Consider the following 15,966-nt stretch of genomic DNA (forward strand, 5'->3'; position numbering starts at 1 on the left):
AAAAAAAATAAGCGTGAATCCTTTGATAATGAATTGCCTGATAAAAAGGATTACCTTGATAGGGTAAATTATGTAGTATTCTACATTCATTAGTTGATTTTATTGTTTTTTTTAAAAAGGTTTTATACCTAATAGAATTAAACTATTTCTAAAAGTTTCAAAAACTTTTGTGCATCATACACCAAAGTATAAAAAGATAAGCTAATTAAGCTACTGGGTTCATACCCCATTTATAAAGGTTATAATCCTTTTCTTTTTAATTTTTAATAATTCTTCAAAAATTTTATTTATCTCAATTATAATTATTGGAACATTAATCACAGTAACTTCTAACTCTTGGTTAGGAGCTTGAATAGGTTTAGAAATTAATTTGTTATCTTTTATCCCCCTAATAAGAGATAATAATAATTTAGTATCTACTGAAGCTTCTTTAAAATATTTTTTAACCCAAGCGTTGGCGTCAACAGTTTTATTATTTTCTATTATTTTATTAATATTAAAAAATAATGTAAACAGTGAAATTAATGAATCTTTTACATCTATAATTATAATATCAGCCTTATTAATAAAAAGAGGGGCCGCTCCTTTTCATTTTTGATTTCCTAATATAATAGACGGATTAACATGAATAAATGCCTTATTACTAATAACTTGACAAAAAATTGCACCCTTAATATTAATTTCTTATTTAAATATTAAAAATCTTTTATTAGTTAGTGTAATTCTTTCTGTTATTGTTGGAGCTATTGGAGGATTAAATCAAACATCTTTACGAAAATTAATAGCTTTTTCTTCCATTAATCATTTAGGTTGAATATTAAGTGCATTAATAATAAATAAATCAATTTGATTAACTTATTTTTCTTTTTATTTTTTTCTTTCAATTGTATTAACTTTTATATTTAATTTATTAAAATTATTTCATTTAAATCAGCTATTTTCAAGATTTTTTAATAGAAAAATTTTAAAATTTACTTTATTTATAAATTTTTTATCTTTAGGAGGATTACCTCCTTTTTTAGGATTTTTACCTAAATGAATTGTAATTCAAGAACTAACTTTTTGTAATCAATACGCTCAATTAATAATTATAATAATAATAACATTAATTACTTTATTTTTTTATTTACGAATTTGTTACTCAGCTTTTATACTAAATTATTATGAAAATAATTGAATAATTAACTTTCAAATTAATAATTTTTTAATAAACCTATTTTTAATTCTTTCTTTTTTTTCTATTTTTGGTTTATTTTTAATTTCACTATTTTATTTAATGTTATAAGGCTTTAAGTTAAATAAACTAATAGCCTTCAAAGCTGTAAATATAGGAATTCCTTTAAGCCTTAGTAAATATTTACTCCTTCAAAATTGCAGTTTGATGTCATTATTGACTATAAGACCAATTGATTAAGAAGAAATATTCTTATAAATAGATTTACAATCTATCGCCTAAACTTCAGCCACTTAATCGCGACAATGGTTATTTTCAACAAATCATAAGGATATTGGAACATTATATTTTATTTTTGGAGCATGAGCCGGAATAGTAGGAACATCTCTAAGAATTTTAATTCGAGCCGAACTTGGACACCCTGGAGCGTTAATTGGTGATGATCAAATTTATAATGTAATTGTTACAGCTCACGCTTTTATTATGATTTTTTTCATAGTAATACCTATTATAATTGGAGGATTTGGAAATTGATTAGTACCTCTTATATTAGGAGCACCTGATATAGCTTTCCCTCGAATAAATAATATAAGTTTTTGACTTCTTCCTCCTGCTTTATCTCTTTTATTAGTAAGAAGTATAGTTGAAAATGGAGCTGGAACAGGTTGAACAGTTTACCCACCTTTATCAGCAGGAATTGCTCATGGGGGAGCTTCAGTTGATCTGGCTATTTTCTCTTTACATTTAGCCGGAATTTCTTCAATTTTAGGGGCTGTAAATTTTATTACTACAGTAATTAATATACGATCTACAGGAATTACTCTTGATCGAATACCTTTATTTGTTTGATCAGTTGTAATTACAGCTTTATTATTATTATTATCTTTACCGGTTTTAGCAGGAGCTATTACGATATTATTAACAGATCGAAATTTAAATACTTCTTTTTTTGACCCTGCTGGAGGAGGAGATCCTATTTTATACCAACACTTATTTTGATTTTTTGGTCATCCAGAAGTTTATATTTTAATTTTACCCGGATTTGGAATAATTTCTCATATTATTAGTCAAGAATCAGGTAAAAAGGAAACATTTGGGTCTTTAGGAATAATTTATGCTATATTAGCAATTGGATTATTAGGATTTATTGTATGAGCTCATCATATATTTACTGTAGGAATAGATGTAGATACCCGAGCTTACTTTACATCTGCAACTATAATTATTGCTGTACCAACTGGAATTAAAATTTTTAGTTGATTAGCCACATTACATGGAACTCAATTATCTTATTCTCCTGCAATTCTTTGAGCTTTAGGATTTGTATTTTTATTTACTGTAGGAGGATTAACCGGAGTAGTTTTAGCTAATTCTTCAGTAGATATTATTTTACATGATACTTATTATGTAGTTGCTCATTTTCACTATGTTTTATCAATAGGAGCTGTATTTGCTATTATAGCAGGATTTATCCATTGATACCCTTTATTTACAGGATTAACTTTAAACGCCAAATGATTAAAAAGTCAATTTATTATTATATTCATTGGGGTAAATTTAACATTTTTCCCTCAACATTTTTTAGGATTAGCAGGAATGCCTCGACGATATTCTGATTATCCAGATGCTTATACTACATGAAATATTGTGTCTACAATTGGTTCTTCAATTTCATTATTAGGAATTTTATTTTTCTTTTTTATTATTTGAGAAAGTTTAGTATCTCAACGACAAGTAATTTACCCAATTCAATTAAATTCTTCTATTGAATGATACCAAAACACTCCTCCTGCTGAACATAGTTATTCTGAATTACCTTTATTAACTAATTAATTTCTAATATGGCAGATTAGTGCAATGGATTTAAGCTCCATATATAAAGTATTTTACTTTTATTAGAAACAAATGTCTACATGAGCTAATTTAGGTTTACAAGATAGAGCATCTCCTTTAATAGAACAATTAATTTTTTTTCATGATCATGCATTATTGATTTTAGTAATAATCACTGTTTTAGTAGGATATTTAATATTTATATTATTTTTTAATTCATATATTAATCGATTTTTATTACACGGACAATTAATTGAAATAATTTGAACTATTCTCCCAGCTATTATTTTATTATTTATTGCTCTTCCCTCATTACGACTTTTATACCTTTTAGATGAAATTAATGAACCTTCTGTTACTTTAAAAAGTATTGGTCACCAATGATACTGAAGTTATGAATATTCAGACTTTAATAATATTGAATTTGATTCATATATAATCCCAACTAATGAATTAGCAACTGATGGATTTCGTCTTTTAGATGTTGATAATCGAGTAGTTTTACCAATAAATTCTCAAATTCGAATTTTAGTAACTGCTGCAGATGTAATTCATTCATGAACTATTCCTGCCTTAGGGGTAAAGGTTGATGGAACCCCAGGACGACTTAATCAAACAAATTTTTTTATTAATCGACCAGGACTTTTTTACGGTCAATGTTCAGAAATTTGTGGAGCAAATCATAGTTTTATACCTATTGTAATTGAAAGTGTTCCTGTAAATTATTTTATTAAATGAATTTCTAATAATATAAATTCTTCATTAGATGACTGAAAGCAAGTACTGGTCTCTTAAACCATTCAATAGTAAATTAGCGATTACTTCTAATGGTAAAAAATTAGTTAAAGCTATAACATTAGTATGTCAAACTAAAATTATTAAATTTTTAATATTTTTTAATTCCACAAATAGCCCCTATTAGATGATTATTTTTATTTATTATTTTTTCTATTACATTTATTTTATTTTGTTCAATTAATTATTACTCTTATTTACCTTCATCACCTAAATCTAATGAATTAAAAAATATTAATTTAAATTCAATAAATTGAAAATGATAACAAACTTATTTTCTGTATTTGATCCTTCAGCAATTTTTGGTTTATCATTAAACTGATTAAGAACATTTCTAGGACTTTTAATAATTCCTTCAATTTACTGATTAATACCTTCTCGATATAATATCTTTTGAAACACAATTCTCTTAACTCTTCATAAAGAATTTAAAACATTATTAGGACCTTCAGGACATAATGGATCGACATTTATTTTTATTTCATTATTTTCATTAATTTTATTCAATAATTTTATAGGATTATTCCCTTATATTTTTACTTCAACAAGTCATTTAACATTAACATTATCTCTTGCTTTACCTTTATGATTATGTTTTATAATTTATGGATGAATTAATCACACTCAACATATATTTGCTCATTTAGTACCTCAAGGAACTCCTGCTATTTTAATACCTTTTATAGTATGTATTGAAACTATTAGAAATGTTATTCGTCCAGGAACTTTAGCAGTACGATTAACAGCAAATATAATTGCCGGACATTTATTATTAACATTATTAGGAAATACTGGTCCTGCTATATCAGCATTTTTAGTAACATTTTTATTAATTGTACAAATCGCTTTATTAGTATTAGAATCAGCAGTTGCTATAATCCAATCTTATGTATTTGCAGTTTTAAGAACCCTATATTCTAGAGAAGTAAACTAATTATAATGTCTACACATTCAAATCACCCCTTTCATTTAGTTGATTATAGCCCTTGACCTTTAACAGGAGCTATTGGAGCAATAACAACTGTATCAGGTATAGTAAAATGATTTCATCAATATGATATTTCATTATTTTTTTTAGGTAATATTATTACAATTTTAACTGTTTATCAATGATGACGAGACGTATCTCGTGAAGGAACATATCAAGGATTACATACTTATGCAGTAACAATTGGATTACGATGAGGAATAATTTTATTTATCTTATCAGAAGTTTTATTCTTTGTAAGATTTTTTTGAGCTTTTTTTCATAGAAGTCTATCTCCAGCAATCGAATTAGGAGCATCTTGACCTCCTATGGGAATTATTTCATTTAATCCATTCCAAATTCCTTTATTAAATACAGCAATTTTATTAGCATCAGGAGTAACAGTTACTTGAGCACATCATAGTTTAATAGAAAGTAATCATTCACAAACAACTCAAGGATTATTTTTTACTGTTTTATTAGGAGTTTATTTTACAATTCTTCAAGCTTACGAATATATCGAAGCACCATTTACAATTGCAGATTCAGTTTATGGATCAACTTTTTATATGGCTACAGGATTTCATGGAATTCATGTTTTAATTGGAACAACATTTTTATTAATTTGTTTATTACGTCACTTAAATAATCATTTTTCTAAAAATCATCATTTTGGATTTGAAGCTGCAGCATGATACTGACATTTTGTTGATGTAGTTTGATTATTCCTTTATATTACAATTTACTGATGAGGAGGGTAATTAATTTATTATAATCTATATAGTATAAAAGTATATTTGACTTCCAATCATAAGGTCTATTAATAATAGTATAGATAATTTTTTCAATTATTTTTATTGGTTCTGTAATTTTTATTATCTCAATAGTTGTAATACTTTTAGCTTCCATTCTTTCAAAAAAAACTTTAGTAGATCGAGAAAAAAGATCACCCTTTGAATGTGGATTTGATCCTAAATCCTCATCTCGATTACCTTTTTCCTTACGATTTTTTTTAATCACAATTATTTTTTTAATTTTTGATGTAGAAATCGCCTTAATTTTACCCATAATTATTATTTTAAAATTTTCAAATTTATTAATTTGAAGAATTACTTCAATTATTTTTATTTTAATTTTATTGATTGGACTATACCATGAATGAAATCAAGGAATGTTAAATTGATCAAATTAATATATATATATATATATATATATATAGGGTTGTAGTTAATTATAACATTTGATTTGCATTCAAAAAGTATTGAATATTCAATCTACCTTATTAATACAAAGAATATGAAGCGATATATTGCATTTAGTTTCGACCTAATCTTAGGTAAATTTACCCTTATTCTTTAATTGAAGCCAAAAAGAGGCCTATCACTGTTAATGATATAATTGAGTAATTAACTCCAATTAAGGAAGTATGGTGATCAAGTAAAAGCTGCTAACTTTTTTCTTTTAATGGTTAAATTCCATTTATACTTCTGTTTATATAGTTTAAATAAAACCCTACATTTTCATTGTAGAAATAAAATACTATATTTTTATAAATTACTAAATATAATTCACTATATTCAAAGATTATCTAATCTCCATAACATCTTCAATGTCATACTCTAATATATAAGCTATTTGAATATAAAAATAATAAAAAATTAAACAAAATTAAAACTCAAAATACAAATAATAATAAATAAATTTTTAAACTATTATTATGTATAATAAATAAAATTTGAGAATAATTAACTAATTTTTGATATAAATGTTGACCCCCAAAATACTCTGACCAACCTTGATCAAAACTTTTAACTACAATTTGACCATAATTTAAAGGATAAAAAATTATTCCATAAGTTCTAATATAAGGTATAAATCATATTGAACCTAAAAAACTTGAAATCTTATAATATAAAAAAGATTTATTTAATCTGTATAATTTTCCTATAGAAATTAAATAACCAAATAAACCACCAAAAATACAAACAAACAATGTTAATAATTTTATATAAATTGGTAAACAAATTATATAAGGATAAGGAAAAATTAATCAATTTAATATTCTACCCCCTACAATTCTTATAATTAATAATCCTATTATACCTCGTAATATAATTCAACCTTCATCATTTAATATATTTAATCTCCCACAATTTAAATCTCCTGTTATAGAATAATAAACTAGTCGAAAAGAATAACTTACTGTTAATCCAGTAGAAAAAAAATATAAAAAAAATGAAAATATATTAATGTTACTAATTAAAACTATTTCTAAAATTATATCCTTTGAATAAAATCCTGCTAAAAAAGGTATCCCACATAAAGCTAAATTAGAAACATTAAAACACATTGAAGTTAAAGGTATATGAATTCTTAAACCCCCTATTAACCGAATATCTTGATTATTATTTATATTATGAATAATAGCTCCTGCACATATGAATAATAATGCCTTAAATAAAGCATGAGTTAATAAATGAAATATAGCTAATTTATAAAAACCTATTGATAAAATACTTATTATTAAACCTAATTGACTTAAAGTTGATAAAGCAATAATTTTTTTTAAATCAAATTCAAAATTAGCCCCTATCCCAGCTATAAATATAGTTAATCCTGATAATAATAATAATAATTGTCCTAATCATGAATTTCTTAATAAAATATTAAATCGAATTAATAAATAAACTCCAGCAGTTACTAAAGTAGATGAATGAACTAATGCTGAAACAGGAGTAGGAGCAGCTATCGCAGCAGGTAACCACGAAGAAAAAGGAATTTGAGCTCTTTTAGTTATAGCAGCCAATATAACTAAACTACCAATTACTATTATTTCAAATTCATTTTGTATAACTTCTAAATAAAATACATAATTTCATCTTCCATAATTTAATATTCAAGCAATAGCTAATAATAAAGCTACATCTCCAATTCGATTAGATAACGCAGTTAATATTCCAGCATTATAAGATTTTACATTTTGAAAATAAATTACTAAACAATAAGAAACTAATCCAAGACCATCTCATCCTAATAAAATTCTAATTAAATTAGGACTAATAATTAATAATATTATAGATAAAACAAATATCAAAACTAATATAATAAAACGATTAATATTTTCATCTCTTCTTATATATTCCTTTCTATAAAAAATTACTAAAGAAGCAATTATTAAAACAAAAGATATAAATAATAAACTTATTCAATCAAATAATAAAGTCATTACAATTCTTATAGAATTTAATGAAATTACCTCCCATTCAATAAAATAAACTAAATTATTTAATAAAAAATTTAATCTAAAAAAAAAACAAGATAATCTAATAGAAATTAAACTTACAAATCTAATTCTACAAATTGATAAATATTTCACGATCTAAAATGAATAACTCATATCACTAACACCACAAATTAGTATTTTTTTTAAACTATTTAAATATAATCACAACATACTTATATCTCTTTTTAAAATTAATAAATTTAAAGGTAATCAATGTAACAATAATAATAAATATTCACGAATTTTACCATTACTAAATGAATAAACACCTGAAAAAATTTTTCCATGTTGACTAAAAGAATATAAATATAACGAATAAGCAGCTCTAAAAAAAGATAATAAAGATAGTATAATTATAGAAACTCATGATCAAGAAACAATTCTATTTAATAAAGAAATTTCCCCTAACAAATTTAATGTAACAGGAGCTGCTATATTAGCTGAACTTAATAAAAATCATCATAATGCTATAGCAGGCATAAAATTTAATAAACCCTTATTAATTAATAATCTTCGTCTTCCTAACCGCTCATAAGAAATATTAGCTAAACAAAACAATCCAGATGAACATAATCCATGACCAATTATTAAAGTATAAGAACCTCTTAATCCTCAATATCTTATTACTAATAATCCTGCTAATACAATTCCTATATGAGCTACTGAAGAATAAGCAATTAAAGCCTTTAAATCTGTTTGACGTAAACAAACAAATCTAACTAAAACTCCTCCAACTAATCTAATTCTAATTCAAATAAATCCATATTTTAAATTTATTAACTGTAAAATAGATAATACTCGTAATAACCCATAACCTCCTAATTTTAATATAATTCCGGCTAAAATTATTGATCCAGAAACAGGAGCTTCGACATGAGCTTTTGGTAATCATAAATGAACTAAAAATATAGGTATTTTAACTAAAAACGCGCATAATATACAAAAATAAAGTAAATCATAATTAAATATAAAATTATTTATTAAATAAAAATTTATTGTACCCATTTTATTCATTAGATAAAAAATACCAATTAATATAGGTAAAGAAACTAATAAAGTATAAAATAACAAATAAATTCCAGCTTGTAACCGTTCAGGCTGATATCCCCAACCTAAAATTAAAAATAATGTAGGAATTAATCTTCTTTCAAAAAATAAATAAAATATAAATAAATTTATTCTTCTAAAAGTTAAAATTAACAATAATAATAATAAAACTACATTTAATAAAAATAAATTTTTATAATTATTATATTTATTAACTCTTTCTCTAGCTAATAATATTAATGAACAAATTCATAAACTTAATATAATTAAACCATAAGAAAGCATATCTCTCCCTAAAAAATAAGAAATTTCTGATCAATAATTTATAAAATTATTTATTAATAAAAATACAAATCTAATTAAAAATAATAAAATTTGTACCATTCAATACATATTATTGATTAAACATAAAGGACTTAAAAAAATTAAAAAAAATACTAATTTTAACATTATATAATTCTAAAAGATTGAAAATAATCATTTCCATGAGTACGAATTATTGAAACTAAAATTGATAAACCTAATGCCCCTTCACATACTCTAAAAGTTAAAAATATTATTCTAAAATAATTTTCATAATTTAATAAATTTAAATAAATAAATAACAAAAAAAATAATATTAAAACAATAAATTCTAAACTTAATAATATTGAAAGTAAATGCTTCCGATTAGAAACAAAACAAAATAATCCTAAAATTAATAAAATTATTGGTAAACTTCAATATAAAAATATAATCATTAGTTTTAATAGTTTAATAAAAACATTGGTCTTGTAAATCAAAAATAAGATTATTTCTTTTAAAACTTCAAGAGAAAAGAAATTTCTTTTTCATTAATCCCCAAAATTAATATTTTAAATAAACTACCTCTTGATATTCTTCAATTATTTTTATATTCTTTAATTTTAACCACATCAATTATTTTTATTAATATAATTCACCCTTTAGCAATAGGATTAACTTTATTAATTCAAACAGTTTTAATTTGTTTAATTGCCGGTTTAATAACTAAAAGATTTTGATACTCTTATATTTTATTTTTAATTTTTTTAGGAGGAATACTAGTTTTATTTATTTATGTTACTTCTTTAGCATCAAATGAAATATTTAATCTATCAATTAAATTAACTTTATTTTCATTTTTTTTAATATTTATTTTTACTATAATTTCTTTTTTTATTGATAAAACTTCTATTTCATTTTTTTTTATAAATAATGAAATAGAATCAATTTTTAATTTAAATTCATATTTTTTAGAAAATTCTTTATCATTAAATAAACTTTATAATTTTCCAACTAATTTTATTACAATTTTATTAATAAATTATTTATTAATTACTTTAATTGTTGTAGTTAAAATTACAAAATTATTTAAAGGCCCTCTTCGAATAATAAATTAATGAATAAACCTTTACGATCTTCTCACCCCCTTTTTAAAATTGCAACCAATGCGTTAGTTGATTTACCTGCTCCTATTAATATTTCAGCATGATGAAATTTTGGTTCATTATTAGGATTATGTTTAATTATTCAAATTCTTACAGGACTATTTTTAGCAATACATTATACAGCAGATGTTAATTTAGCTTTTTATAGAGTTAATCATATTTGTCGAGATGTTAATTATGGATGATTATTACGAACACTACACGCTAATGGAGCATCATTTTTTTTTATTTGTATTTATTTACATGTAGGTCGAGGAATATATTACGGATCTTATTTATTTACCCCTACATGAATAATTGGGGTTATTATTTTATTCTTAGTAATAGGAACAGCTTTTATAGGATACGTATTACCTTGAGGACAAATATCTTTTTGAGGAGCAACAGTTATTACTAATTTATTATCAGCTATTCCTTATTTAGGATTAGATTTAGTACAATGAGTATGAGGAGGATTTGCTGTAGATAATGCAACTTTAACTCGATTTTTTACCTTTCACTTTATTTTACCGTTTATTGTTTTAGCTATAGTAATAATTCATTTATTATTCTTACATCAAACAGGATCAAGAAATCCTATTGGATTAAACTCTAATATTGATAAAATTCCTTTTCACCCATATTTTACATTTAAGGATATTGTAGGATTTATTATTATAATTACTTTATTAATTTCATTAGTTTTAATTAACCCTTATTTATTAGGAGATCCAGATAATTTTATTCCTGCTAATCCTTTAGTTACACCAGCTCATATTCAACCTGAATGATACTTTTTATTTGCTTACGCTATTTTACGATCTATTCCTAATAAATTAGGAGGAGTAATTGCTCTTGTTTTATCAATTGCAATTTTAATAATTTTACCCTTTTATAATTTAAGAAAATTTCGAGGAATTCAATTTTATCCTATTAATCAAATTTTATTTTGAATTATAGTAGTAACAGTAATTTTATTAACATGAATTGGAGCCCGACCAGTAGAAGAACCTTATGTATTACTTGGACAAATTTTAACAGTTATTTATTTTTTATATTATATTATCAACCCTTTAATTAATAAATGATGAGATAATTTACTAAATTAGTTAATGAGCTTGAATAAGCATATGTTTTGAAAACATAAGATAGAAATTTTATTTTCTATTAACTTTACTAAAACAAATTCACTATAATAAAGAAAATAATAAAATTTTAAATCCAATAAAAAATAATAAATAATTTAAAGAAAAAGATAAAAAACACTTTCAAGCTAAATATATTAATTTATCATAACGAAATCGAGGTAAAGTTCCCCGAGCTCAAATAAATACAAAGGAAATAAATATTAATTTTACATAAAATAATAAATTAAATACATCACAACCTAAAAAAATTACTCTAAATAATATTCTTATAAATAAAATTCTAGAATATTCAGCTAAAAAAATTAAAGCAAATCCTCCTCTTCTATATTCTACATTAAACCCAGAAACTAATTCAGATTCTCCTTCTGCAAAATCAAATGGAGTTCGATTAGTTTCTGCTAAAGAAATAGTTAATCATACTAAAGCCATAGGAAATAAAATGACTAAAAATCATATATAAATTTGATAATAATAAAAATATAAAATATTATATCTTCCAATTAAAAATACAAAAGATAATAAAATTAAAGCTAAACTAACTTCATAAGAAATTGTTTGAGCAACTGCCCGCAATCCTCCTAATAAGGCATAATTTGAATTAGAAGATCAACCAGCTACTATTACAGTATAAACACCTAATCTAGTACAACATAAAAAAAATAAACCTCCTAAATTAAAAGAATATAACTTAACAAAAAAAGGTATACATATCCAAACAAACAAAGATAAAAATAAAGAAAAAATAGGAGAAATATAATATCTTAAATAATTTGATAATAAAGGATAAGTTTGTTCCTTAGTAAATAATTTAATTGCATCACAAAAAGGTTGAGGAACTCCTATTAATCCAACTTTATTAGGACCCTTACGAATTTGAATATATCCTAATACCTTACGTTCTAACAAAGTTAAAAATGCTACTCTTACTAATACACAAATAATTAGTAATAAACTTCCAATAAATGATAAAATTAATTCTATATAAAACAAGTACTATTTGTAATAATATTACATAAATAAATTCTAAATTTATTGCACTAATCTGCCAAAATAGTTTTTATTATTAATAATATTCTTTTTTAAAATATAATTATTTTAATATTTGGTCCTTTCGTACTAAAATATTACAATTTTTTAAAGATAGAAACCAACCTGGCTTACGCCGGTTTGAACTCAGATCATGTAAGAATTTAAAAGTCGAACAGACTTAAAATTTGAACGGCTACACCCAAAATTATATCTTAATCCAACATCGAGGTCGCAATCTTTTTTATCGATAAGAACTCTCCAAAAAAATTACGCTGTTATCCCTAAAGTAACTTAAATTTTTAATCATTATTAATGGATCAATTATTCATAAATTAATGGTTTTAAAATTAAAAGTTTATTAAATTTTATTATCACCCCAATAAAATATTTTAATTTATTATAATAAAAAAAATCTTTACAATTAAAATAAACAAAATATAAAGATTTATAGGGTCTTCTCGTCTTTTAAATAAATTTTAGCTTTTTGACTAAAAAATAAAATTCTATAAAAATTTTAAATGAAACAGTTAATATTTCGTCCAACCATTCATTCCAGCCTTCAATTAAAAGACTAATGATTATGCTACCTTTGCACAGTTAGAATACTGCGGCCATTTAAAAATTCAGTGGGCAGGTTAGACTTTAAATTTATTTCAAAAAGACATGTTTTTGTTAAACAGGCGAACATTATTTTTGCCGAATTCTTTATTTAAACTTATCATTAAAATTTATTTTTACAATATAATATACTAATTTTATCATTATTACTTAATTTTAATAATTAAAATTAATATTTCAATAAATAATTAAAATTTAATAAATAATTTTATTTATAAAATAAATTATAACATAATTATTAACAATTGCTAATTCTAAGCATATATTTATTAAATTTATTTATTATTTTTAAAAATTTATTTTATAGCTTATCCCATAAAATATTAAAATTATAAATTATTTTATTAAAAAATTTTTAAAATAAATTTATAATTTCTAAATTAAATTTATTTCTTGAAAAACTAGATACCTTTAAAAACGAATAACATTTCATTTCTAATATAATATTTAAAATAATTTTATCACATTAACTTTTATATTATATTAACTCTTTTAAAATCGAGAAAAATATTTATTAATATTTTTTATTTAATAAACGCTGATACACAAGGTACAATAAATTAAATTTTCTTTTATAATAAAATTTTTTCAAATTATTTCAATTTTCTTTTACAATACTATTAAACTATTATTAAAATTATTTTTTCTTTAAACAATACTAAAACTTTATATTTTATAATTATTTTTAATATTTTACAAAAAAATATAAATTATTAATAAATAAAATCTAATTCAATTTATATTGATTTGCACAAAAATCTTTTCAATGTAAATGAAATACTTTACTTAATAAGCTTTAAATTGTCATTCTAGATACACTTTCCAGTACATCTACTATGTTACGACTTATCTTACCTTAATAATAAGAGCGACGGGCGATGTGTACATATTTTAGAGCTATAATCAAATTATTTATCTTTATAATTTTACTACCAAATCCACCTTCAAAAATTTTTTCATAATTTTATCCGTTTAAATATTTTTATTGTAACCCATTATTACTTAAATATAAGCTACACCTTGATCTGATATAAATTTTTTTAAAAATTATTGAATATTATTATTCTTATAAAATATTCTGATAACGACGGTATATAAACTGAATACAAACTTAAGTAAGGTCCATCGTGGATTATCGATTACAAAACAGGTTCCTCTGGAGAGATTAAAATACCGCCAAATTTTTTAAGTTTCAAGAACATAACTACTACTACTTTAATAATTTTTTTTACATTTTAAATAATAGGGTATCTAATCCTAGTTTTTAATTAAAATTTTTTAGTTTCAATTTATTTACAAATAAATAATTTAAATTTAAAATTTCACCTAATAAATTTAATTTTATTTAATTTTATAATCATTTAACTTTTACTAAAAAAATTTATTTGTATTATTGGTGTAACCGCGACTGCTGGCACCAATTTTGCCAATACTTTTTAATATTGCTATTTCTAAATTTCTTTAATTAATAATATTAATTACTGCGAATAAATATAATATATTTATTTTTAAAATAAATACAAATTCATACAAAAATTTACATATAAATCAAATTAATAACAAATTTTCAAGCCAAAATAAAACTTTAATGTTAAAATATAATTTATAAACAAAATTATTTTATTTATATATTTTATATTAAATAAAAATAAATTGTATTATAAAAAATTAAATGTATTAAAATATTTAACAATTTTATAAAATTAAATTAATAAATTAAATTTTAATAAAATTAATTATTATTATTTAATTAAAATAAAAATAATTATTTTTAATCACTAAATCTGATTATTATCCCCTAATAATACAAAAATCTTTATAAAATTACAATAAAAATCAAATTAAATAAAAATAATTATACTTTAATATTAAATTATTAAAAAAATACAAAATAAAAATAATTATTTTTATTTAATTAATAATAAAATTTAGCATTTTTTTTATTAAATTAAATTTTAATTATAATAACTATTTTAATACCAACCAAACTTCAAAAAAATTATTAAAAATAATAAATTTATTATAAAAAATATATTTAAATAAATTTATTATTTTTTTTTTTAAAAATTAATAAATATTTATTATAATAATAAATAATAATAATAATAATAACGTCAATAAGCATTTGAAATTATAGTTATTTTATTATTATTAAAAAATCATACTATTTTTTTTTTTTTTTTATTAAAAATTTTTATTTTTTAAAAGAAAATTTAATAAACTTTTTTATAAAAAATTTAAAAATTTGTTTTTAAAAAAAATGATATACTTATTCTAGATTAATAGATATCTATATATATATAAATATTTAATATATTATTATATAGCTAACATTAAAGAATAAAAAATTTCGCAATCCAAAAATTCATATATATAAATAAATTAATTCTATATATAAAGATTTATCTAATATTTATTACATTTATATAAATATATAAATATTTAATAAAATATTATATATTTATATATTTATATATAGTTGTAATTTTACTTAACATATATATATATATAGAAAAAATTAATTATATAATAATATTTTTATATTAACTTTACAAAAATACTAAAATGTATTATTTATTTAAAAATAGTTAATATTTTAATTAAGTAAAATTTCAAAAAAAAAATAGTAAATACACAAAAAAAAA

General features: G+C 21.7%; 13 protein-coding genes and 24 non-coding genes across 37 annotated transcripts; 23 read left to right on the forward strand and 14 right to left on the reverse strand. All coding sequences in view use genetic code 5, as the record gives it.

Moving 5' to 3' along the window:
• Positions 1-27: 27 nt before the first annotated feature.
• On the forward strand, positions 28-92 carry trnI. Its single transcript has one exon. It is a non-coding gene; the product is annotated as a tRNA-Ile (tRNA).
• A 30-nt stretch (positions 93-122) lies between these two features.
• Positions 123-191, reverse strand: trnQ. The gene has a single exon. It is a non-coding gene; the product is annotated as a tRNA-Gln (tRNA).
• trnM lies at positions 192-259 on the forward strand. The gene has a single exon. It is a non-coding gene; the product is annotated as a tRNA-Met (tRNA).
• Positions 260-1,285, forward strand: ND2 (NADH dehydrogenase subunit 2). Its single transcript has one exon. The coding sequence runs from the start codon at positions 260-262 to the stop codon at positions 1,283-1,285; it is 1,026 nt and encodes a 341-aa protein (YP_010691342.1).
• Positions 1,284-1,349, forward strand: trnW. Its single transcript has one exon. It is a non-coding gene; the product is annotated as a tRNA-Trp (tRNA).
• Positions 1,342-1,404, reverse strand: trnC. Its single transcript has one exon. It is a non-coding gene; the product is annotated as a tRNA-Cys (tRNA).
• Positions 1,405-1,407: 3 nt separating this feature from the next.
• Positions 1,408-1,473, reverse strand: trnY. Its single transcript has one exon. It is a non-coding gene; the product is annotated as a tRNA-Tyr (tRNA).
• On the forward strand, positions 1,472-3,007 carry COX1 (cytochrome c oxidase subunit I; the record flags this gene model as incomplete). Its single annotated transcript has 1 exon — positions 1,472-3,007. A coding segment is annotated over one exon (1,536 nt), but the record flags the coding sequence as incomplete, so codon positions are not given.
• Positions 3,008-3,009: 2 nt separating this feature from the next.
• Positions 3,010-3,075, forward strand: trnL1. Its single transcript has one exon. It is a non-coding gene; the product is annotated as a tRNA-Leu (tRNA).
• A 4-nt stretch (positions 3,076-3,079) lies between these two features.
• Positions 3,080-3,767, forward strand: COX2 (cytochrome c oxidase subunit II). Its single transcript has one exon. A coding segment is annotated over exon 1 (688 nt).
• Positions 3,768-3,838, forward strand: trnK. The gene has a single exon. It is a non-coding gene; the product is annotated as a tRNA-Lys (tRNA).
• A 1-nt stretch (position 3,839) lies between these two features.
• Positions 3,840-3,906, forward strand: trnD. The gene has a single exon. It is a non-coding gene; the product is annotated as a tRNA-Asp (tRNA).
• On the forward strand, positions 3,907-4,068 carry ATP8 (ATP synthase F0 subunit 8). The gene has a single exon. The coding sequence runs from the start codon at positions 3,907-3,909 to the stop codon at positions 4,066-4,068; it is 162 nt and encodes a 53-aa protein (YP_010691345.1).
• ATP6 (ATP synthase F0 subunit 6) lies at positions 4,062-4,736 on the forward strand. Its single transcript has one exon. It carries the CDS (start codon positions 4,062-4,064, stop codon positions 4,734-4,736), a length of 675 nt encoding a protein of 224 aa, YP_010691346.1.
• Positions 4,737-4,741: 5 nt separating this feature from the next.
• On the forward strand, positions 4,742-5,530 carry COX3 (cytochrome c oxidase subunit III). Its single transcript has one exon. It carries the CDS (start codon positions 4,742-4,744, stop codon positions 5,528-5,530), a length of 789 nt encoding a protein of 262 aa, YP_010691347.1.
• Positions 5,531-5,543: 13 nt separating this feature from the next.
• Positions 5,544-5,607, forward strand: trnG. The gene has a single exon. It is a non-coding gene; the product is annotated as a tRNA-Gly (tRNA).
• On the forward strand, positions 5,608-5,961 carry ND3 (NADH dehydrogenase subunit 3). The gene has a single exon. The coding sequence runs from the start codon at positions 5,608-5,610 to the stop codon at positions 5,959-5,961; it is 354 nt and encodes a 117-aa protein (YP_010691348.1).
• A 25-nt stretch (positions 5,962-5,986) lies between these two features.
• Positions 5,987-6,051, forward strand: trnA. The gene has a single exon. It is a non-coding gene; the product is annotated as a tRNA-Ala (tRNA).
• A 10-nt stretch (positions 6,052-6,061) lies between these two features.
• Positions 6,062-6,124, forward strand: trnR. The gene has a single exon. It is a non-coding gene; the product is annotated as a tRNA-Arg (tRNA).
• Positions 6,125-6,190, forward strand: trnN. Its single transcript has one exon. It is a non-coding gene; the product is annotated as a tRNA-Asn (tRNA).
• On the forward strand, positions 6,191-6,258 carry trnS1. Its single transcript has one exon. It is a non-coding gene; the product is annotated as a tRNA-Ser (tRNA).
• On the forward strand, positions 6,259-6,325 carry trnE. The gene has a single exon. It is a non-coding gene; the product is annotated as a tRNA-Glu (tRNA).
• Positions 6,326-6,343: 18 nt separating this feature from the next.
• Positions 6,344-6,410, reverse strand: trnF. The gene has a single exon. It is a non-coding gene; the product is annotated as a tRNA-Phe (tRNA).
• Positions 6,411-8,145, reverse strand: ND5 (NADH dehydrogenase subunit 5). Its single transcript has one exon. A coding segment is annotated over exon 1 (1,735 nt).
• Positions 8,146-8,210, reverse strand: trnH. Its single transcript has one exon. It is a non-coding gene; the product is annotated as a tRNA-His (tRNA).
• Positions 8,211-9,549, reverse strand: ND4 (NADH dehydrogenase subunit 4). The gene has a single exon. A coding segment is annotated over exon 1 (1,339 nt).
• Positions 9,549-9,839, reverse strand: ND4L (NADH dehydrogenase subunit 4L). The gene has a single exon. The coding sequence runs from the start codon at positions 9,837-9,839 to the stop codon at positions 9,549-9,551; it is 291 nt and encodes a 96-aa protein (YP_010691351.1).
• Positions 9,840-9,841: 2 nt separating this feature from the next.
• On the forward strand, positions 9,842-9,906 carry trnT. Its single transcript has one exon. It is a non-coding gene; the product is annotated as a tRNA-Thr (tRNA).
• On the reverse strand, positions 9,907-9,972 carry trnP. The gene has a single exon. It is a non-coding gene; the product is annotated as a tRNA-Pro (tRNA).
• A 2-nt stretch (positions 9,973-9,974) lies between these two features.
• Positions 9,975-10,499, forward strand: ND6 (NADH dehydrogenase subunit 6). Its single transcript has one exon. The coding sequence runs from the start codon at positions 9,975-9,977 to the stop codon at positions 10,497-10,499; it is 525 nt and encodes a 174-aa protein (YP_010691352.1).
• Positions 10,499-11,635, forward strand: CYTB (cytochrome b). The gene has a single exon. The coding sequence runs from the start codon at positions 10,499-10,501 to the stop codon at positions 11,633-11,635; it is 1,137 nt and encodes a 378-aa protein (YP_010691353.1).
• On the forward strand, positions 11,634-11,700 carry trnS2. The gene has a single exon. It is a non-coding gene; the product is annotated as a tRNA-Ser (tRNA).
• A 16-nt stretch (positions 11,701-11,716) lies between these two features.
• On the reverse strand, positions 11,717-12,664 carry ND1 (NADH dehydrogenase subunit 1). Its single transcript has one exon. It carries the CDS (start codon positions 12,662-12,664, stop codon positions 11,717-11,719), a length of 948 nt encoding a protein of 315 aa, YP_010691354.1.
• A 1-nt stretch (position 12,665) lies between these two features.
• On the reverse strand, positions 12,666-12,729 carry trnL2. The gene has a single exon. It is a non-coding gene; the product is annotated as a tRNA-Leu (tRNA).
• A 2-nt stretch (positions 12,730-12,731) lies between these two features.
• Positions 12,732-14,052, reverse strand: rrn16. The gene has a single exon. It is a non-coding gene; the product is annotated as a 16S ribosomal RNA (ribosomal RNA).
• A 1-nt stretch (position 14,053) lies between these two features.
• trnV lies at positions 14,054-14,125 on the reverse strand. Its single transcript has one exon. It is a non-coding gene; the product is annotated as a tRNA-Val (tRNA).
• Positions 14,126-14,910, reverse strand: rrn12. Its single transcript has one exon. It is a non-coding gene; the product is annotated as a 12S ribosomal RNA (ribosomal RNA).
• Between the last annotated feature and the right edge of the window lie 1,056 nt (positions 14,911-15,966).

The sequence above is a fragment of the mitochondrial genome of Drosophila tropicalis (genome assembly GCF_018151085.1).
Source record: "Drosophila tropicalis strain SS mitochondrion, complete genome".
NCBI lineage: Eukaryota > Metazoa > Arthropoda > Insecta > Diptera > Drosophilidae > Drosophila > Drosophila tropicalis.